The sequence below is a fragment of the Anarhichas minor genome, unplaced genomic scaffold (assembly GCF_050575085.1).
Source record: "Anarhichas minor isolate MPS153535 unplaced genomic scaffold, ASM5057508v1 ptg000063l, whole genome shotgun sequence".
Classification (NCBI taxonomy): Eukaryota; Metazoa; Chordata; class Actinopteri; order Perciformes; family Anarhichadidae; genus Anarhichas; species Anarhichas minor.
The window spans coordinates 658,117-678,788 of record NW_027466509.1 but is presented as its reverse complement, the minus strand read 5'-3'; the positions used below and the strand labels follow the sequence as shown (position 1 = coordinate 678,788).

Sequence of the window (20,672 nt, the reverse complement as noted above, 5' to 3'; positions counted from 1 at the left end):
TTTATATCTTCACCCTTCTTTAAACCTGCACCCTTCTTTAAACCTTCACCCTCCTTTAAACCTGCACCCTTCTTTATACCTGCACCCTTCTTTAAACCTTCACCCTCCTTTAAACCTGCACCCTTCTTTATACCTGCACCCTTCTTTAAACCTGCACCCTTCTTTAAACCTGCACCCTTCTTTATACCTTCACCCTTCTTTAAACCTGCACCCTTCTTTATACTTTCACCCTTCTTTAAACCTGCACCCTTCTTTATACCTGCACCCTTCTTTAAACCTTCACCCTTCTTTAAACCTTCACCCTTCTTTATATCTTCACCCTTCTTTAAACCTTCACCCTCCTTTAAACCTGCACCCTTCTTTATACCTGCACCCTTCTTTAAACCTTCACCCTTCTTTAAACCTGCACCCTTCTTTATACCTTCACCCTTCTTTAAACCTGCACCCTTCTTTATACCTGCACCCTTCTTTAAACCTTCACCCTTCTTTAAACCTTCACCCTTCTTTAAACCTTCACCCTTCTTTATACCTGCACCCTTCTTTAAACCTTCACCCTTCTTTATATCTTCACCCTTCTTTAAACCTTCACCCTTCTTTATACCTGCACCCTTCTTTAAACCTTCACCCTTCTTTATACCTTCACCCTTCTTTAAACCTTCACCCTTCTTTATACCTGCACCCTTCTTTAAACCTTCACCCTTCTTTATACCTGCACCCTTCTTTAAACCTTCACCCTTCTTTATACCTGCACCCTTCTTTAAACCTGCACCCTTCTTTATATCTTCACCCTTCTTTAAACCTTCACCCTTCTTTAAACCTGCACCCTTCTTTATACCTGCACCCTCCTTTAAACCTGCACCCTTCTTTAAACCTTCACCCTTCTTTAAACCTGCACCCTTCTTTATACCTGCACCCTTCTTTATATCTTCACCCTCCTTTAAACCTGCACCCTTCTTTATACCTTCACCCTTATTTATACCTTCACCCTTCTTTATACCTGCACCCTTCTTTAAACCTGCACCCTTATTTATACCTTCACCCTTCTTTATACCTTCACCCTTCTTTATACCTGCACCCTTCTTTAAACCTGCACCCTTATTTATACCTTCACCCTTCTTTATACCTTCACCCTTCTTTATACCTGCACCCTTCTTTATACCTTCACCCTTCTTTAAACCTGCACCCTTCTTTAAACCTTCACCCTTATTTATACCTTCACCCTTCTTTATACCTGCACCCTTCTTTATACCTGCACCCTTCTTTAAACCTGCACCCTTCTTTATACCTTCACCCTTCTTTAAACCTTCACCCTTTTTTATACCTTCACCCTTCTTTATATCTTCACCCTTCTTTAAACCTTCACCCTTCTTTATACCTTCACCCTTCTTTATACCTTCACCCTTCTTTAAACCTTCACCCTTTTTTATACCTTCACCCTTCTTTATACCTTCACCCTTCTTTATACCTGCACCCTTCTTTATACCTTCACCCTTATTTATACCTTCACCCTTCTTTATACCTTCACCCTTCTTTATACCTGCACCCTTCTTTAAACCTGCACCCTTCTTTAAACCTGCACCCTTCTTTATACCTGCACCCTTCTTTATATCTTCACCCTCCTTTAAACCTGCACCCTTCTTTATACCTTCACCCTTATTTATACCTTCACCCTTCTTTAAACCTGCACCCTTCTTTATACCTTCACCCTTCTTTATACCTTCACCCTTCTTTATACCTGCACCCTTATTTATACCTTCACCCTTCTTTATACCTGCACCCTTCTTTAAACCTGCACCCTTATTTATACCTTCACCCTTCTTTATACCTTCACCCTTCTTTATACCTTCACCCTTCTTTATACCTTCACCCTTCTTTATACCTTCACCCTTCTTTAAACCTTCACCCTTTTTTATACCTTCACCCTTCTTTATATCTTCACCCTTCTTTAAACCTGCACCCTTCTTTATACCTTCACCCTTCTTTATACCTTCACCCTTCTTTAAACCTTCACCCTTCTTTAAACCTGCACCCTTCTTTATACCTTCACCCTTCTTTATACCTGCACCCTTCTTTATACCTTCACCCTTCTTTAAACCTTCACCCTTCTTTATACCTGCACCCTTCTTTAAACCTGCACCCTTCTTTATACCTGCACCCTTCTTTAAACCTTCACCCTTCTTTATATCTTCACCCTTCTTTAAACCTGCACCCTTCTTTAAACCTTCACCCTCCTTTAAACCTGCACCCTTCTTTATACCTGCACCCTTCTTTAAACCTGCACCCTTCTTTATACCTTCACCCTTCTTTAAACCTGCACCCTTCTTTAAACCTTCACCCTCCTTTAAACCTGCACCCTTCTTTATACCTTCACCCTTCTTTAAACCTTCACCCTTCTTTATACCTGCACCCTTCTTTAAACCTTCACCCTTCTTTATACCTTCACCCTTCTTTAAACCTTCACCCTTCTTTATACCTGCACCCTTCTTTAAACCTTCACCCTTCTTTATATCTTCACCCTTCTTTAAACCTTCACCCTTCTTTATACCTGCACCCTTCTTTAAACCTTCACCCTTCTTTATACCTGCACCCTTCTTTAAACCTTCACCCTCCTTTAAATCTGCACCCTTCTTTAAACCTTCACCCTTCTTTAAACCTGCACCCTTCTTTATACCTGCACCCTTCTTTATATCTTCACCCTCCTTTAAACCTGCACCCTTCTTTATACCTTCACCCTTATTTATACCTTCACCCTTCTTTAAACCTGCACCCTTCTTTATACCTTCACCCTTCTTTATACCTTCACCCTTCTTTATACCTGCACCCTTCTTTATACCTTCACCCTTCTTTATACCTGCACCCTTATTTATACCTTCACCCTTCTTTATACCTGCACCCTTCTTTAAACCTGCACCCTTCTTTAAACCTTCACCCTTATTTATACCTTCACCCTTCTTTATACCTGCACCCTTCTTTATACCTGCACCCTTCTTTAAACCTGCACCCTTCTTTATACCTTCACCCTTCTTTAAACCTTCACCCTTTTTTATACCTTCACCCTTCTTTATATCTTCACCCTTCTTTAAACCTGCACCCTTCTTTATACCTTCACCCTTCTTTAAACCTTCACCCTTTTTTATACCTTCACCCTTCTTTATACCTTCACCCTTCTTTAAACCTTCACCCTTTTTTATACCTTCACCCTTCTTTATATCTTCACCCTCCTTTAAACCTGCACCCTTCTTTATACCTTCACCCTTATTTATACCTTCACCCTTCTTTAAACCTGCACCCTTCTTTATACCTTCACCCTTCTTTATACCTTCACCCTTCTTTATACCTGCACCCTTCTTTAAACCTGCACCCTTCTTTATACCTTCACCCTTCTTTAAACCTTCACCCTTTTTTATACCTTCACCCTTCTTTATACCTGCACCCTTCTTTAAACCTTCACCCTTCTTTATACCTTCACCCTTCTTTAAACCTTCACCCTTCTTTATACCTTCACCCTTCTTTAAACCTGCACCCTTCTTTATACCTGCACCCTTCTTTATACCTTCACCCTTATTTAAACCTTCACCCTTCTTTGTACCTGCACCCTTCTTTATACCTGCACCCTTCTTTATACCTGCACCCTTCTTTATACCTGCACCCTTCTTTAAACCTTCACCCTTCTTTAAACCTTCACCCTTCTTTATACCTTCACCCTTCTTTATACCTGCACCCTTCTTTATACCTGCACCCTTCTTTAAACCTTCACCCTTCTTTAAACCTTCACCCTTCTTTATACCTTCACCCTTCTTTATACCTGCACCCTTCTTTAAACCTTCACCCTTCTTTAAACCTTCACCCTTCTTTATACCTTCACCCTTCTTTAAACCTTCACCCTTCTTTATACCTGCACCCTTCTTTAAACCTGCACCCTTCTTTATACCTGCACCCTTCTTTAAACCTTCACCCTTCTTTAAACCTTCACCCTTCTTTATACCTTCACCCTTCTTTATACCTGCACCCTTCTTTATACCTGCACCCTTCTTTAAACCTTCACCCTTCTTTAAACCTTCACCCTTCTTTATACCTTCACCCTTCTTTATACCTGCACCCTTCTTTAAACCTGCACCCTTCTTTAAACCTTCACCCTTCTTTAAACCTTCACCCTCCTTTAAACCTTCACCCTTCTTTAAACCTTCACCCTTCTTTATACCTGCACCCTTCTTTAAACCTGCACCCTTCTTTATACCTTCACCCTTCTTTATACCTGCACCCTTCTTTATACCTTCACCCTTATTTATACCTTCACCCTTCTTTATACCTTCACCCTTCTTTATACCTGCACCCTTCTTTAAACCTGCATCCTTCTTTATACCTGCACCCTTCTTTATACCTTCACCCTTCTTTAAACCTTCACCCTTCTTTATACCTTCACCCTTCTTTATACCTGCACCCTTCTTTATACCTGCACCCTTCTTTATACCTTCACCCTTCTTTAAACCTTCACCCTTCTTTATACCTGCACCCTTCTTTATACCTGCACCCTTCTTTATACCTGCACCCTTCTTTAAACCTGCACCCTTCTTTAAACCTGCACCCTTCTTTATACCTGCACCCTTCTTTATATCTTCACCCTCCTTTAAACCTGCACCCTTCTTTATACCTTCACCCTTATTTATACCTTCACCCTTCTTTAAACCTGCACCCTTCTTTATACCTTCACCCTTCTTTATACCTTCACCCTTCTTTATACCTGCACCCTTCTTTATACCTTCACCCTTCTTTATACCTGCACCCTTATTTATACCTTCACCCTTCTTTATACCTGCACCCTTCTTTAAACCTGCACCCTTATTTATACCTTCACCCTTCTTTATACCTTCACCCTTCTTTATACCTGCACCCTTCTTTAAACCTTCACCCTTATTTATACCTTCACCCTTCTTTATACCTGCACCCTTCTTTAAACCTTCACCCTTATTTATACCTTCACCCTTCTTTATACCTGCACCCTTCTTTAAACCTGCACCCTTATTTATACCTTCACCCTTCTTTATACCTTCACCCTTCTTTATACCTGCACCCTTCTTTAAACCTTCACCCTTATTTATACCTTCACCCTTCTTTATACCTTCACCCTTCTTTAAACCTTCACCCTTTTTTATACCTTCACCCTTCTTTATATCTTCACCCTTCTTTAAACCTGCACCCTTCTTTATACCTTCACCCTTCTTTAAACCTTCACCCTTCTTTATACCTTCACCCTTCTTTAAACCTTCACCCTTCTTTATACCTGCACCCTTCTTTAAACCTGCACCCTTCTTTATACCTGCACCCTTCTTTAAACCTTCACCCTCCTTTAAACCTGCACCCTTCTTTATACCTGCACCCTTCTTTAAACCTGCACCCTTCTTTATACCTTCACCCTTCTTTAAACCTTCACCCTTCTTTATACCTGCACCCTTCTTTATACCTTCACCCTTCTTTATACCTGCACCCTTATTTATACCTTCACCCTTCTTTATACCTGCACCCTTCTTTAAACCTGCACCCTTATTTATACCTTCACCCTTCTTTATACCTTCACCCTTCTTTATACCTGCACCCTTCTTTAAACCTTCACCCTTATTTATACCTTCACCCTTCTTTATACCTGCACCCTTCTTTAAACCTTCACCCTTATTTATACCTTCACCCTTCTTTATACCTGCACCCTTCTTTAAACCTGCACCCTTATTTATACCTTCACCCTTCTTTATACCTTCACCCTTCTTTATACCTGCACCCTTCTTTAAACCTTCACCCTTATTTATACCTTCACCCTTCTTTATACCTTCACCCTTCTTTAAACCTTCACCCTTTTTTATACCTTCACCCTTCTTTATATCTTCACCCTTCTTTAAACCTGCACCCTTCTTTATACCTTCACCCTTCTTTAAACCTTCACCCTTCTTTATACCTTCACCCTTCTTTAAACCTTCACCCTTCTTTATACCTGCACCCTTCTTTAAACCTGCACCCTTCTTTATACCTGCACCCTTCTTTAAACCTTCACCCTCCTTTAAACCTGCACCCTTCTTTATACCTGCACCCTTCTTTAAACCTGCACCCTTCTTTATACCTTCACCCTTCTTTAAACCTTCACCCTTCTTTATACCTGCACCCTTCTTTAAACCTTCACCCTCCTTTAAACCTGCACCCTTCTTTATACCTTCACCCTTCTTTAAACCTTCACCCTTCTTTATACCTGCACCCTTCTTTAAACCTTCACCCTTCTTTATACCTTCACCCTTCTTTAAACCTTCACCCTTCTTTATACCTGCACCCTTCTTTAAACCTTCACCCTTCTTTATATCTTCACCCTTCTTTAAACCTTCACCCTTCTTTATACCTGCACCCTTCTTTAAACCTTCACCCTTCTTTATACCTGCACCCTTCTTTAAACCTTCACCCTCCTTTAAACCTGCACCCTTCTTTAAACCTTCACCCTTCTTTAAACCTGCACCCTTCTTTATACCTGCACCCTTCTTTATATCTTCACCCTCCTTTAAACCTGCACCCTTCTTTATACCTTCACCCTCATTTATACCTTCACCCTTCTTTAAATCTGCACCCTTCTTTATACCTTCACCCTTCTTTATACCTTCACCCTTCTTTATACCTGCACCCTTCTTTATACCTTCACCCTTCTTTATACCTGCACCCTTATTTATATCTTCACCCTTCTTTATACCTGCACCCTTCTTTAAACCTGCACCCTTATTTATACCTTCACCCTTCTTTATACCTTCACCCTTCTTTATACCTTCACCCTTCTTTATACCTGCACCCTTCTTTATACCTTCACCCTTCTTTATACCTGCACCCTTATTTATACCTTCACCCTTCTTTATACCTGCACCCTTCTTTAAACCTGCACCCTTATTTATACCTTCACCCTTCTTTATACCTTCACCCTTCTTTATACCTTCACCCTTCTTTATACCTGCACCCTTCTTTAAACCTTCACCCTTATTTATACCTTCACCCTTCTTTATACCTGCACCCTTCTTTATACCTGCACCCTTCTTTAAACCTGCACCCTTCTTTATACCTTCACCCTTCTTTAAACCTTCACCCTTCTTTATATCTTCACCCTTCTTTAAACCTGCACCCTTCTTTATACCTTCACCCTTCTTTATACCTGCACCCTTCTTTATACCTTCACCCTTATTTATACCTTCACCCTTCTTTATACCTTCACCCTTCTTTATACCTGAACCCTTCTTTAAACCTGCACCCTTCTTTAAACCTTCACCCTTTATACCTTCACCCTTCTTTAAACCTTCACCCTTCTTTATACCTTCACCCTTCTTTAAACCTGCACCCTTCTTTATACCTGCACCCTTCTTTATACCTTCACCCTTATTTAAACCTTCACCCTTCTTTGTACCTGCACCCTTCTTTATACCTGCACCCTTCTTTATACCTGCACCCTTCTTTAAACCTGCACCCTTCTTTAAACCTTCACCCTTCTTTAAACCTTCACCCTTCTTTAAACCTTCACCCTTCTTTATACCTTCACCCTTCTTTATACCTGCACCCTTCTTTATACCTGCACCCTTCTTTAAACCTTCACCCTTCTTTAAACCTTCACCCTTCTTTATACCTTCACCCTTCTTTATACCTGCACCCTTCTTTATACCTGCACCCTTCTTTAAACCTGCACCCTTCTTTAAACCTTCACCCTTCTTTATACCTGCACCCTTCTTTAAACCTGCACCCTTCTTTATACCTGCACCCTTCTTTAAACCTTCACCCTTCTTTATATCTTCACCCTTCTTTAAACCTGCACCCTTCTTTAAACCTTCACCCTCCTTTAAACCTGCACCCTTCTTTATACCTGCACCCTTCTTTAAACCTGCACCCTTCTTTATACCTTCACCCTTCTTTAAACCTTCACCCTTCTTTATACCTGCACCCTTCTTTATATCTTCACCCTCCTTTAAACCTGCACCCTTCTTTATACCTTCACCCTTATTTATACCTTCACCCTTCTTTATACCTGCACCCTTCTTTAAACCTGCACCCTTATTTATACCTTCACCCTTCTTTATACCTTCACCCTTCTTTATACCTGCACCCTTCTTTATACCTTCACCCTTCTTTAAACCTGCACCCTTCTTTAAACCTTCACCCTTATTTATACCTTCACCCTTCTTTATACCTGCACCCTTCTTTATACCTGCACCCTTCTTTAAACCTGCACCCTTCTTTAAACCTGCACCCTTCTTTATACCTTCACCCTTCTTTAAACCTTCACCCTTCTTTATATCTTCACCCTTCTTTATACCTTCACCCTTCTTTATACCTTCACCCTTCTTTATACCTTCACCCTTCTTTATACCTTCACCCTTCTTTAAACCTTCACCCTTTTTTATACCTTCACCCTTTTTTATACCTTCACCCTTCTTTATACCTTCACCCTTCTTTATACCTGCACCCTTCTTTATACCTTCACCCTTATTTATACCTTCACCCTTCTTTATACCTTCACCCTTCTTTATACCTGCACCCTTCTTTAAACCTGCACCCTTCTTTAAACCTGCACCCTTCTTTATACCTGCACCCTTCTTTATATCTTCACCCTCCTTTAAACCTGCACCCTTCTTTATACCTTCACCCTTATTTATACCTTCACCCTTCTTTAAACCTGCACCCTTATTTATACCTTCACCCTTCTTTATACCTGCACCCTTCTTTATACCTGCACCCTTCTTTAAACCTGCACCCTTCTTTATACCTTCACCCTTCTTTAAACCTTCACCCTTTTTTATACCTTCACCCTTCTTTATATCTTCACCCTTCTTTAAACCTGCACCCTTCTTTATACCTTCACCCTTCTTTATACCTGCACCCTTCTTTATACCTTCACCCTTATTTATACCTTCACCCTTCTTTATACCTTCACCCTTATTTATACCTTCACCCTTCTTTATACCTTCACCCTTCTTTAAACCTGCACCCTTCTTTATACCTGCACCCTTCTTTAAACCTTCACCCTTCTTTATACCTTCACCCTTCTTTAAACCTTCACCCTTCTTTATACCTTCACCCTTCTTTAAACCTGCACCCTTCTTTGTACCTGCACCCTTCTTTATACCTGCACCCTTCTTTATACCTGCACCCTTCTTTATACCTGCACCCTTCTTTAAACCTGCACCCTTCTTTAAACCTTCACCCTTCTTTATACCTTCACCCTTCTTTATACCTGCACCCTTCTTTAAACCTTCACCCTTATTTATACCTTCACCCTTCTTTATACCTTCACCCTTCTTTAAACCTTCACCCTTTTTTATACCTTCACCCTTCTTTATATCTTCACCCTTCTTTAAACCTGCACCCTTCTTTATACCTTCACCCTTCTTTATACCTGCACCCTTCTTTATACCTTCACCCTTATTTATACCTTCACCCTTCTTTATACCTTCACCCTTCTTTATACCTGCACCCTTCTTTAAACCTGCACCCTTCTTTATACCTGCACCCTTCTTTATACCTTCACCCTTCTTTAAACCTTCACCCTTCTTTATACCTTCACCCTTCTTTAAACCTTCACCCTTCTTTATACCTGCACCCTTCTTTATACCTGCACCCTTCTTTAAACCTGCACCCTTCTTTAAACAGCCAGTGTGTGTGTGTCGTGTTCACCAGCTGGAACCGTAGTCACTGTGATGTCACCTATTTGTGGACTGTTTTAAAGCCTCCACTTCTCTATTTTGTCTTTTGCCATCTTGTTTTCTCACAAGAAGTGACACGAGATGGTGGAGTAAAACTGAACTCAGAATTTTACATTTTTTGGAGATTAAAATGTTTTAATTAACGTCCATAAAGTCAAAAGACAATGTGAAAGGGTTACAGTTGTTGCGACCTGTCAATCACCGTGTAGCCCCGCCCTAAAGCATCCCCTGCTTTATGGTCTGTTTGACTCTAAATGGACCATAATGTACTAAATGAACATCATGCTGTATTGAAGAAGACTTGAAGATGAAGAGATAAAGATGAAGAGGTTTTTATTGTCATTGTAGTGATACAACGACATTCCGTCTGGTAGCCCTCAGCCAGCAGCACGAACAACAACGATAACAATATACAAGATGACAGTACACAAATACAAGATAAAAGTACACAAATACAAGATGAAAGTACACAAATACAAGATGAAAGTACACAAATACAAGATGAAAATACACAAATACAAGATGAAAGTACACAAATACAAGATGAAAGTATACAAATACAAGATGAAAGTACACAAATACAAGATGAAAATACACAAATACAAGATAAAAGTACACAAATACAAGATGAAAGTACACAAATACAAGATGAAAGTATACAAATACAAGATGAAAGTACACAAATACAAGATGAAAGTACACAAATACAAGATGAAAGTATACAAATACAAGATGAAAGTACACAAATACAAGATGAAAGTACACAAATACAAGATGAAAGTACACAAATACAAGATAAAAGTACACAAAAGGAATAAGAACGTTACTGAAGTAATACAATTTAAAATGTTTGCAAACAGTGCAGTGTGAACATTTGTTTTGACAGTGCAGACAGAGAATAAAGTGTTTCTGTAGAATCAGTAGAACGTTCAGCAGCTTGATGGTGTGGGGGGGGGTGGGCTAGCTGTTTAGGCCTGAGATGCAGCTACAGTGGTGTGTGTGTGTGGGGGGGGGGGGGGGGGGGGGGGGGAGGGGGATGATGAGGCTACAGCTCTGGGGAAGAAGCTGTTCCTCAGTCTGTTTGTATTGTGTACCTTCCAACAGACTGTGACCTGGGTGGGTCGGGTCCTTGCTGATGTTGTCAGCCTTCTTGTGTAGACGGCTAACATACACCGTGTCCAGAGTCGGAGCTCGGTTCCTACGATCCTCTGCGCTGTTTTAACTACCCGGTCTAGGTCTCTCCGGTTCTCTGCTGTGCAGCTGGCGCAGTAGCAGAGGATTGTCTCTATGGTGCTCCTGTAGAAGTTCACTTGGAGCTGAGAGGGGAGTTCGGCTTTTTTTTGAGTTTCCTCAAGAAGAAGAGCCTCTGTTGGGCTTTCTTCACCAGGTGGAGGTGTTAAGGGCCCATGTCACATCCTCTGTGATGTGGATTCATTCACTTACACCTCCTCATCGTTTATGTGGAGAGGGGGAGGTGTGGTCTTCCTGGTTCTCCTGAGATCCACGATGATCTCTTTGGTTTTTATAGAGTTCAGGACCAGGTTATCGTCAGTACACCACTCATCCAGATGTTGTACCTCCTCTCTGTAGTGCGAAAGTTGAAACTAGGGATTGAGACCCTAAATGTGTGTTTACTGATCAAGTGAGAAGTAGGGTCATCTTCTCATAGACTTGTATACAATCTCAACCCATTGACTCAGCACACAGTCCGTGAGTGCATGTGTTACTTCATAAATAAGCTCAGTAAGAGCTGAGCTGAATGATCGTCACTGCACTGCTGGAAGGACACATGGCGGTCATAGTGCTGAGACACTGAACATTTAATAATACTGCAAGGACAGACAACATGCTCTGGCTTTTGGGAAATGGGCAATTCAGTAAAAACTGAAATTTGACATAAACAATGTTTTTTTTTAATCATTTTTTTTAATGAATTTACCATCTCTGGAAATGAAATGCTCAACATAATGCTGAGCAAGTTATGTTCCCGGGCTGGAAGCTTTCCGTCTTTTGTGTTGTTACATGCCAATGTGATTTTAACAATACCCAGAAGTCTACTTTCACTTGGACTCTGGACGTGACATCAAGCAGTCAGGGCTGCTGGAGAGACAAGTCTCTGTTGTGGTCTGAAGGGGTTTCAGGGTCAGTGATCGGGAACATGGTGATGCACATATCTGTCATTCTGGCCGAGATAAAAAACAGTGAAAACAGCGACTTCAGAAATGACACACAGTTCCAGTTGCAGATTCCAGGCACCTGTTAAATCTGACCTGGCCTGTGTGAGTGATCCAAGATCATGTTTCTTGTTTCTGAGATAATGAAAGCCCAACAGCAGATGTCTACAGGGACTATCTGAACTCTAACTCCTGCTACAGCAGCTTCTTCAGACATGTTTCCCTCAGCGAGTCAGTGTGCTTATCATGATCCATCATTGCACATTCCTGTAACCTGAGTGACAGAAGAGAGACACAACAGGATGGACAGAGAAAGAGACACGGACTGAATAAAGTAAGCAGCTGTCAGTTCACAAAAACTGCGTTGTGTTCACGTTGATGCAGATGAAAGAACTTTCAGCACTTCAAGCCTCATTATTCAGAAACACGTGGGAGACGATGAAAAGTGTATAATGTGTCTCTACTGGCACAACCCCCCCGACACTAGCAGTGGTCAGAGGGGATCGGGCGCCTGTGTTTAGTCTTGATTATAACGTTCACTTAAATGTATACAGTCTCAAGTTGTAGTAACAACTTTGTAATGTAACCGTTAGTTTTAGTTCAGTTTATTCTCGTCTAAAGGACAGATTTCATGTTGTGAAGAGAGCTGCTAACTGTACGTGTTTCACTTGAGACGAGCAGACCAGACGTTGCTTCACTAAACATCTACAGGAAGTGATTTAAAGGTACGGTTGGTAATCTTTTTCAAAAACATTTTTTATATAACGTTGAAATTCTCAATTCATCCTGACAACAACCAATTAATCAAATGGTCTGACAATTAAAAACAAAAAGCCTGAAATGAGCTCGTCCAATCGTTTCATTTGGGTCCAATGTAATGGTTGGAAGGCCCGCCTACCTGTCCACCTGTGTGCACTCTGCCCGTTCACTCATTGTTCATCACCAGAGTCTTCCACAAGCTGCTAGCTCATCAGTGTTGATGTTCATTGTGATATTTTTGGGGGAGTGTCTTTGGAGGAAGGCCTAAAGGGACGGGCTGTCAGTGTTGTAGACTTGGCAACGTTCTTGCTATATTTAGTGACTTTTTGAGCTTGTGCTGCTACTTTGATTGGAAACGAGTTGGCAACACTGGGCTGGGTTTTTACAAGATGGTACAGATTTCCAACCCTACTTTTCAGACTGCATACAACAATAATTAATAAATGTGTCCACTCGTCAGGTTGTTATGCAGTGTTACATTACATTACAGTCATTTAGCCGACGCTTTTATCCAAAGCGACTTACAATTCAGATTCTATCACATACACCGTAGGCACAGCTACGGGAGTGTCTTGCTCATCGACATCGACATGCGACTAGCGGAGCCGGGGATCGAACCGCCGATTGAAGAACAGCCCTGCTCTCCACTGAGCCACAGTCGCCCACAAATAATAACAATTTTAAACAATTCATCACAGTTTTTGTTTCCAAAGTATACTCTCATTTAGGAGAGGAACCTCATCCATAGAAGACCTGACTGCTGACGTCTGTGCTGCTGTGATCCTCTGCTGGGCCTGTGTGAGTCACAGTGAGACTCAGTGCTGTGGCCTCAGAGCCGAAGCTAATTCTGTCTTTCTCTCATAAAACATATAATTGATGTGACAGCACATGCACAAGGCAAAGGAGCTTCAGTGATTTCAATTCAAATGAGAGCAATAGTCAAATCTGCTGCAGAGGATTGTCGGAGCAGGTACTGTCTGTCTGCTAGCCTGGACCGGCCCACTATATAGGAATCTGGTTCATATGAGATGATGGGATGGTTGCTGGGTGTGTAGTGCATCTGATGTCATGCTGCAATTAGCGTTTTTATAACTTTTACCCTGATTTCTCCTGATGGGTGAATGATGACATATAGTGTTAAAGCGCTTTGAGCGGTCGTAAGACTAGAAAGGTGCTATACAAGTCAATTTACCATCGAGTCAAACTGTGTAACTGTTCTTTGCATTTCTGGGAACCAAAATCCCATGAAAGAATATCCGCACACAGAGCCATCATTGATTTCCCTTTGCACAAGGCCACGATTCTCTGCTATAAAGGACAGTAATTATTGGTTTTGTTGGAGGTTTTTTGGCCTTAAAATGATAGCAAGTATTCGCTGTGTGGGGTGATGTGGTCTGCTGTATGTAACACCTTTACAACCTTACCCTCCTCTTGTGATGCAGGTGCTGAAGGGATGCAGGATGCTGGCCATTTCAGTGTGTTCCATGGGTCGGATCCCTGGAGGCTACATCACCAACCACGTGTACAGTTGGGTGGACCCTGAGGGCCGGAGCATTTCCCCGCCACCTGACGACTGTCAGGAGGCCAACCAGAGGCAAGCACATGGCATGGAGGAAAGGACGGTAAGAAACATCTGTGTGTGGGTGTTTGCTGGTTGTTCAAGAGAAAAAAGGCAGTTGTAATAAATGGTAAAAGTACATCAGGACTAAAGTAACTAACATTCACACCAATGTGAAACAATTTGGGGTACAGTGCCGAAGGAAACTTCAACATGGACTGGAGGAGCCGGGGTTCGAACAAGCAATCTTTTGATTTTGAGCGAAATAATAGATGCGATGTACAATTCAAAATGAATAAAACAACGATTAAACAAATAAGAGCAGCACAGACTTTGAGGAAGTACTTTTACAATTTACTAATTTGAATGATCCAATATATGCTGCAAACAAATGTACTGACACATCCCGATGCATCTTGACTCAAGTCTACACTTCTGAATGTCATATCCTTTCTGTAGGCAGATCTAAATATGGACGGTGGTCGCTCTCTGGGCCTAATGATCAGAGGCGGTGCTGAGTATGGACTGGGGATCTACATCACAGGAGTGGACCCTGGATCTGCTGCAGATGCTGGTGCACTAAAGGTACCTCAACTCAACCTTCTAATAGCATTGCTACATTACACCACAAAACCTTTCCCCCATGTCCAATCTAATGACAATTCTTCATCTGTGAGATGGTGGCAAAGCATCATGACCTGAGGTTATCTATAAGAATAAATGATTCTAGGTTTCACTCAAGCCGTTCTCCCCCAGCATGTTTGATCAGAACATTCCTACATCAACACAAATGTTCCCACAGCCGAACCAATCAGTGCTTCCATCACTGTACAATGCTCCCTGATATTTCATTAAGTTACATTTAGTCAAAGTACAGTGTTGTGATTCCTTGGGAAGCGGAATTTACTTTAAAGTTTTTGATTCACGACAATACATGTGAGAAACTAATGCTGACTTGAACCCAAATCATAGTCCTGTTGAGAATCATAGGCCAGGTTTGTGTAAACATACAAGGAATCAGACGCCAGCTCTGAGGTTGCTCTTGTGTCCCGTTCCAAGAAGATATAAATAAACATACAGCTAAACACAAGGACAACACAGCTGAACAAGGAGAGGTACAAATAAACCTACAACTACTTTGTAGATACAAGTCGGTGAAATAAATTCTTAATATACTGTACGTATACCTATACGTATATATATAGATATATCTATATATATCTATACATATATAGATATATATATATATAGATAGATACTTTATTCATCCTCAGGGGGACATTTGTATGTTACAGCAGCAAAGATATACTTCAGTAAACAAAGTAACAGAGTAAAAATATGAAGTATAGAAGAAAGTGTTCTTGTGTCTGTCTGGTTTGACGCACATTGTTGTGCAGCACCTCCCGGAGTGCAGAAGCTGAAACAAGTCCTTTCCAGGGTTTGATGGTCTGCAGTGATGTCTCCTGACTCTAAAGGTGTAGAACTCCTGGATGGAGGGCAGGCTGGCACCAATGACGTTCTCTGCAGACCATACTGTCCGTTGTAGTTGGTTCCTGTCCTGTATGGTGGCTGATCCAAACCACACAGTGATGGACAAGCAGAGAACAGACTGGATAGAACTGGATCAGCATCAACTGAGGCAGGTTGGACTTCCGTAGCTGGCACCTCTGATGGGACTTATTGATGATGGAGTCGATGTTGTATGCCCACATGAGGTGATTTTGGATCTCAGAAACCTGAAGACTTCCAGAGCAGACACAGAGTTGTTCAGTATGGTGTTCGGCGGCTCCTCCTGCAGTCCACCGTAATGTCCAAAGTTCCTCTGCCAGTATATCTAAGTCCAGCAGACAGCTTCTGCTCCTCTAACTACAACTTGAGATCCATCCCAATGAACACCACGCCTGCTATCTTTGTTGTCAAAGCTACATTACTGCTGTATGGTAACGCAATTGTAAGTGCAGACTGATTTTGAAACTATATGCGTTGCAGACTTAATGGTTAATGTGATAGATTGCCGACTAACAAATGGAATTAAAATGTCAAAGTCATTTAGAGCAATGTAAGGTAGTCAAACAACCTGAGATGGCCCTTTAAATCTTTCTCCTACATTTAATGAATATCTGACGTCGGATTCTGATGAACCTGGTAACATTCTTGCCCCCTACTGTCCATTAGACATACCATCTGCTACCTGCCCTACAGTTTCATTCAGCCAGCTGAATTCACTGGCACGACGGGTCGACATAAAGTTCTTTATTATCCATATACTACATCTCTGCTGTGTGCTTTCAGGTCAGATTTCTGCATCAACAAGCAGGCCACTCTCACTCTGTGCTATTTATTTCAACCTGCCTGAGGGAAGAAGAACAGAAGCCAGTGTTTCCTATCTGTAAACAATATGACTGAGTCCTCAATATGGCTTTCATGATAATATCACACTGTGTCCTACGTGGGTATGAAAATAAAACATCACATTTCTTATCAAACCCATTGGGACACCTGGAAAAAAATAGCCTTACGTAGAGAGAAAGTACATCAAGAAAGACAGAAGTTGAAAGGCATCATACAAATTCAAATATTGTCCCTTGACAGATGCAGTGTGACATTCATCAAGTTCTGCAACAGAGAGAGATGGAAAGGTACTTATTTGAACCTGAAGGATTGGCTGCTGGTCATGCTGCAGAACTGGAGCTGCTATGAAGTAAATTGTGAGAGCAGGAACAATGGAGAGAGCAGAGAGGGTGTGTGTGTGTGTGTGTGTGTGTGTGTGTGTGTGTGTGTGTGTGTGTGTGTGTGTGTGAGAGAGAGTGATCAGATTAACAACCATCTATCTACCAGTGGAGCACAGGGGAGAAGTTTGCCCTCAAGGGTTTCTGACAGAAACTCTTTCATTCACTTGCCAATAGAATCACAAAGGTTTCAGTCAATGATTTGCAGTTTTGACTTCTCGCTCCGGAGAACTTGACCCCAACCTGGATCTGACCAACAATCCAGAGCTTGCTTCATTCGTAAGTATTTCAATAATTGAAGTTATACTTATCAGTCAACTACAAAATACATATTGCTCACTGTGTAGCTAGGCTACTGTGGGTACATCCCAAGTCTCTTAATGTCATCCCCGTTTCCCTCACTCGCGTCCTTTCCTTGTGTCTTAGTCCCTCCCACCAGGGATGCATGGAGAGATGCAAGGAGAGAGAAACAAGGAAATACGTTTTAAGAGAAATGAGACGTCCTTTCCTCTAAAGCGTCACGTGATGCGACGTCTGTTTCTGATGGAGGATCAGCTGATCACAGCCGTGATCAGCTGTCAGTCGGCTTTAACAGCTGGAGAGACTTTTCAGAAGTTTGTGTCTGTTCACATGATCACTGTAATTAATAATACTAATAACTAATAAAGACACAGTTATCATCACTGTACTTAATAATAGTAACTAATAATTGAAAGGATTACAGGTACTTGAACCCAAAAGCACAACTCGGAGACAAAATGCAAGTATAGTTATTTTTACTTGAGTTCAGGCAGGGTCACAACCTGGAGGTCAGTCAAACAGGCAAACTAATCCAACAAGGGGCAAAAATCCAAAGTGGAACCAACAGGCAGACAGGGTCGGAACAATATAAAGCTACACTGGAGAGCTTGGAAATAACACACAAGACAATGTGGCAGGGAACAGAGGGGAGCTAAATAGTGAGGGCTAATGAGGGGATGGGCTGCAGGTGAGATGGGTGAGGAGGACCAGGTGAGGGGAATGAGAGGTGATCGGGTGTGAAAGGTAGGACCTGAAATGACAGGAGAGTTAATTAAACATGCAGGCAGGATGAAACAAACTAATATGAAGGGAATTCATGACAAATAATACTAATAACTAATAAAGACACAGATATTATTACAGTAGAGGTGTTTTCTCTCTGTAGCCAGTTACCTCTTGAACAAACGCTTTGAGTATTTATACACAGTCTGTGGTATTTATGTGTTCTGTGTCCTGCTTATAAGTACAGGAACAATTTCTACCGGCGGAATGTGTTTGTCTTATTTATTAATTATATGCGTCTGTATGTTTTAAAAGTCAGATTGTGACGTCATTATTAAATAACCCAGAATATGATTATTGTTTCTCCTGAACACTGGAATGAATGCATAAGGCTCCATGTTTCAGGTTAAACTTAAATGATAAAACTCATGAAACACTCAGGAATGATCCGCCTCACGTGACTGAATGAAATGATGATAAATGATGTAAAAAGTTCTCTCTGACTTTAATTGTTTCCATAATAAAGTTATTGAGGGAAACATCAGATCATGAAAACACAAATCTTTCTAATAGATGAATAAAGTAGTTTGTGGTCCTTTTGTTGTTCAGATCTACAATGAACATTTATTTAAACCAGATGATGAATCAGAAAACTAATCAAATATAAACTAGAGTTTAATTAATCTGTCTTCACTCTGGTGTTAAACTCCAGAGATATTTAGAAAGATGTGATCAGTCCGATCGGCTGCAGCGTCCAATCACATAACAGATGAACAATGCAGTGCACAGCATGTCGGCCGCTAAAACACTTCCTGGAAGGCTGTTCTCGTGCGTCCTCGCCCATGGCTCCTCCTCGATCCCTCCTCCCTCCTCAGAGATCCCTCCTCCCTCCTCGCTCTTCGCTCCTTAGAGCAGAATTAAGAGCTTTGGGACGGCCGTCAATATGGTGCCAACAACTTCCTGTTTAATCGAGGAGCGAGGAAATGACAAATAAGAGACTTAGGATGTACCCTATATCTGCTATCGCTTTAGAGAAACCAAAATCTAATATTAAGATTTAAAGGTAACAAGCTGGCTTACAGATTTTTCCCGTGTGCTTGGGTACGTCCAACTCATTGTTGTTGTAGCTAGCCGGCAGTAATTCAGGGCACCACATGGGAAGGTTAGCTTCACATGCCCCATCCCGCACACATGGGGGAAGTTTGCCTCCAGGGCTTCTTGGTTAGTTTTAGCAAAATAGCATGTTTGGGATTAAATAAATCCTTTCTGGCAGAAAGTCCTGAAGGCAAACTTCTCCCATGTGCATGTGGTGGCAGTGAGATGGAGCTAGACACTGCAGCAGGTGATCACAACAAGCTTGATACTAATTATCTTATTAGGAGTAACATCCAGTCATGCCCTCAGGACTCTGTAGATGGAAGTTAGTGGACTTGGACTAACTTTGATTCCAACATCTTCAAAGATGACATATTTATTTTGAACTAGACTGATACTACTATCCTCCAGTTCATTTACTATGAATTAATTAACACTATTAATAATATCAACCATGTCTGAAACAGACAAACAGAGAATCTTTCCCACTCTCTGCACTGGTTTTCCAGGTGTGTGGAGGTGTGACAGCAGGTTGGGTTTAAAATGATCTGTCATGTTTCTTTTTTATTCTTTACAGGATAAGTTCAGTAACCTTTAGTAAGTAAGTGCAAAACCATGAATACAGATATAAAAGCAGCTGCTTTGACCCACCTTTGAGCATGGCCAGTTAGAACACATATGAATCATTTTGTCTTCAGACATACGACATGGTTTGTTTGAAATATAGCAAGATCTATAGGATGGTGATATTGGTTGGACAATAAATCAATCAGTCCATGCAGCTCTTGCCATGGAAATGTGGAAAATCATGGTCCCCAGAAGATGGTTCTGAATGTTTGGGTGACCCCCTGTCCTCCTTTCCTTATAGTGCCATTGTTGGGCTGAACTCCTACTTTTACTCTTTTTTATTTAACTCCCAGGTTGAACCCTTTTATTTCTGGACACTACTTCTAGCACCGCCTACAGGCCAAGAGGCTAAAGACTACTAGCATAGTGAACACTAGCATAGTCTGTATATAAGGAGGGGACGAGGTCACAGAGACGTCACCTATTGATTTGTGAACTTTCCTTTTGAAGCCTTGAGTTTGTCATTTTGACAGGCGTCACCTTGTTTTTTGCAACCAGAAGTGACACGAGAGGGCGGAGCCAAGTAGGTGACCAAACGGTTAACAATTAACTTTGATGAAGGGAAAACACACGGTGAAAAGGTTAAAGTTGAAAGACGAAAACAACTCCCAGACCGGACAATGCCTTGATGGCGACCTGTCAATCAAGGTAGCCCCGCCCTAAAGCAGACCCTTCTTATGCTCTATTTGACTCTAAATGATTTACTAAATAAACATCATGCTGTATTGAGACCATAAACTCATGTTTACAATGTTTACGATCAATCAAGTGAGAAGTAGAGTCATCTTCTCATAGACCTCTATAAGACCAGAGGAGCCCCCTCAACAAATACAGATTCAAGGCACTTCAGCATCGGCTTCACTCTTTAAGAGCCGGAGGTCCACTAGCCAGATTATTATAAAGTTCCCGGATTAAAGAATCTGTTGAAACAGATGGACTGGAATATGTTTTGGCAGGTAACAGAAGGGAGAAGGCTTCTTTCTCCATAGAAGAGCACATT

General features: G+C 41.4%; 1 protein-coding gene across 1 annotated transcript in view; it reads left to right on the top strand.

Annotated features, from left to right (window-relative positions):
* whrnb (whirlin b) overlaps positions 1-20,672 on the top strand; it is a 96,186-nt gene that overhangs the window by 34,715 nt on the left and 40,799 nt on the right. Inside the window, exons 2-3 of the mRNA XM_076078143.1 lie at positions 14,083-14,262; positions 14,658-14,783. Coding sequence (XP_075934258.1) covers positions 14,083-14,262; positions 14,658-14,783 — 306 coding nt within the window. The remainder of the gene's footprint in view (positions 1-14,082; positions 14,263-14,657; positions 14,784-20,672) is intronic.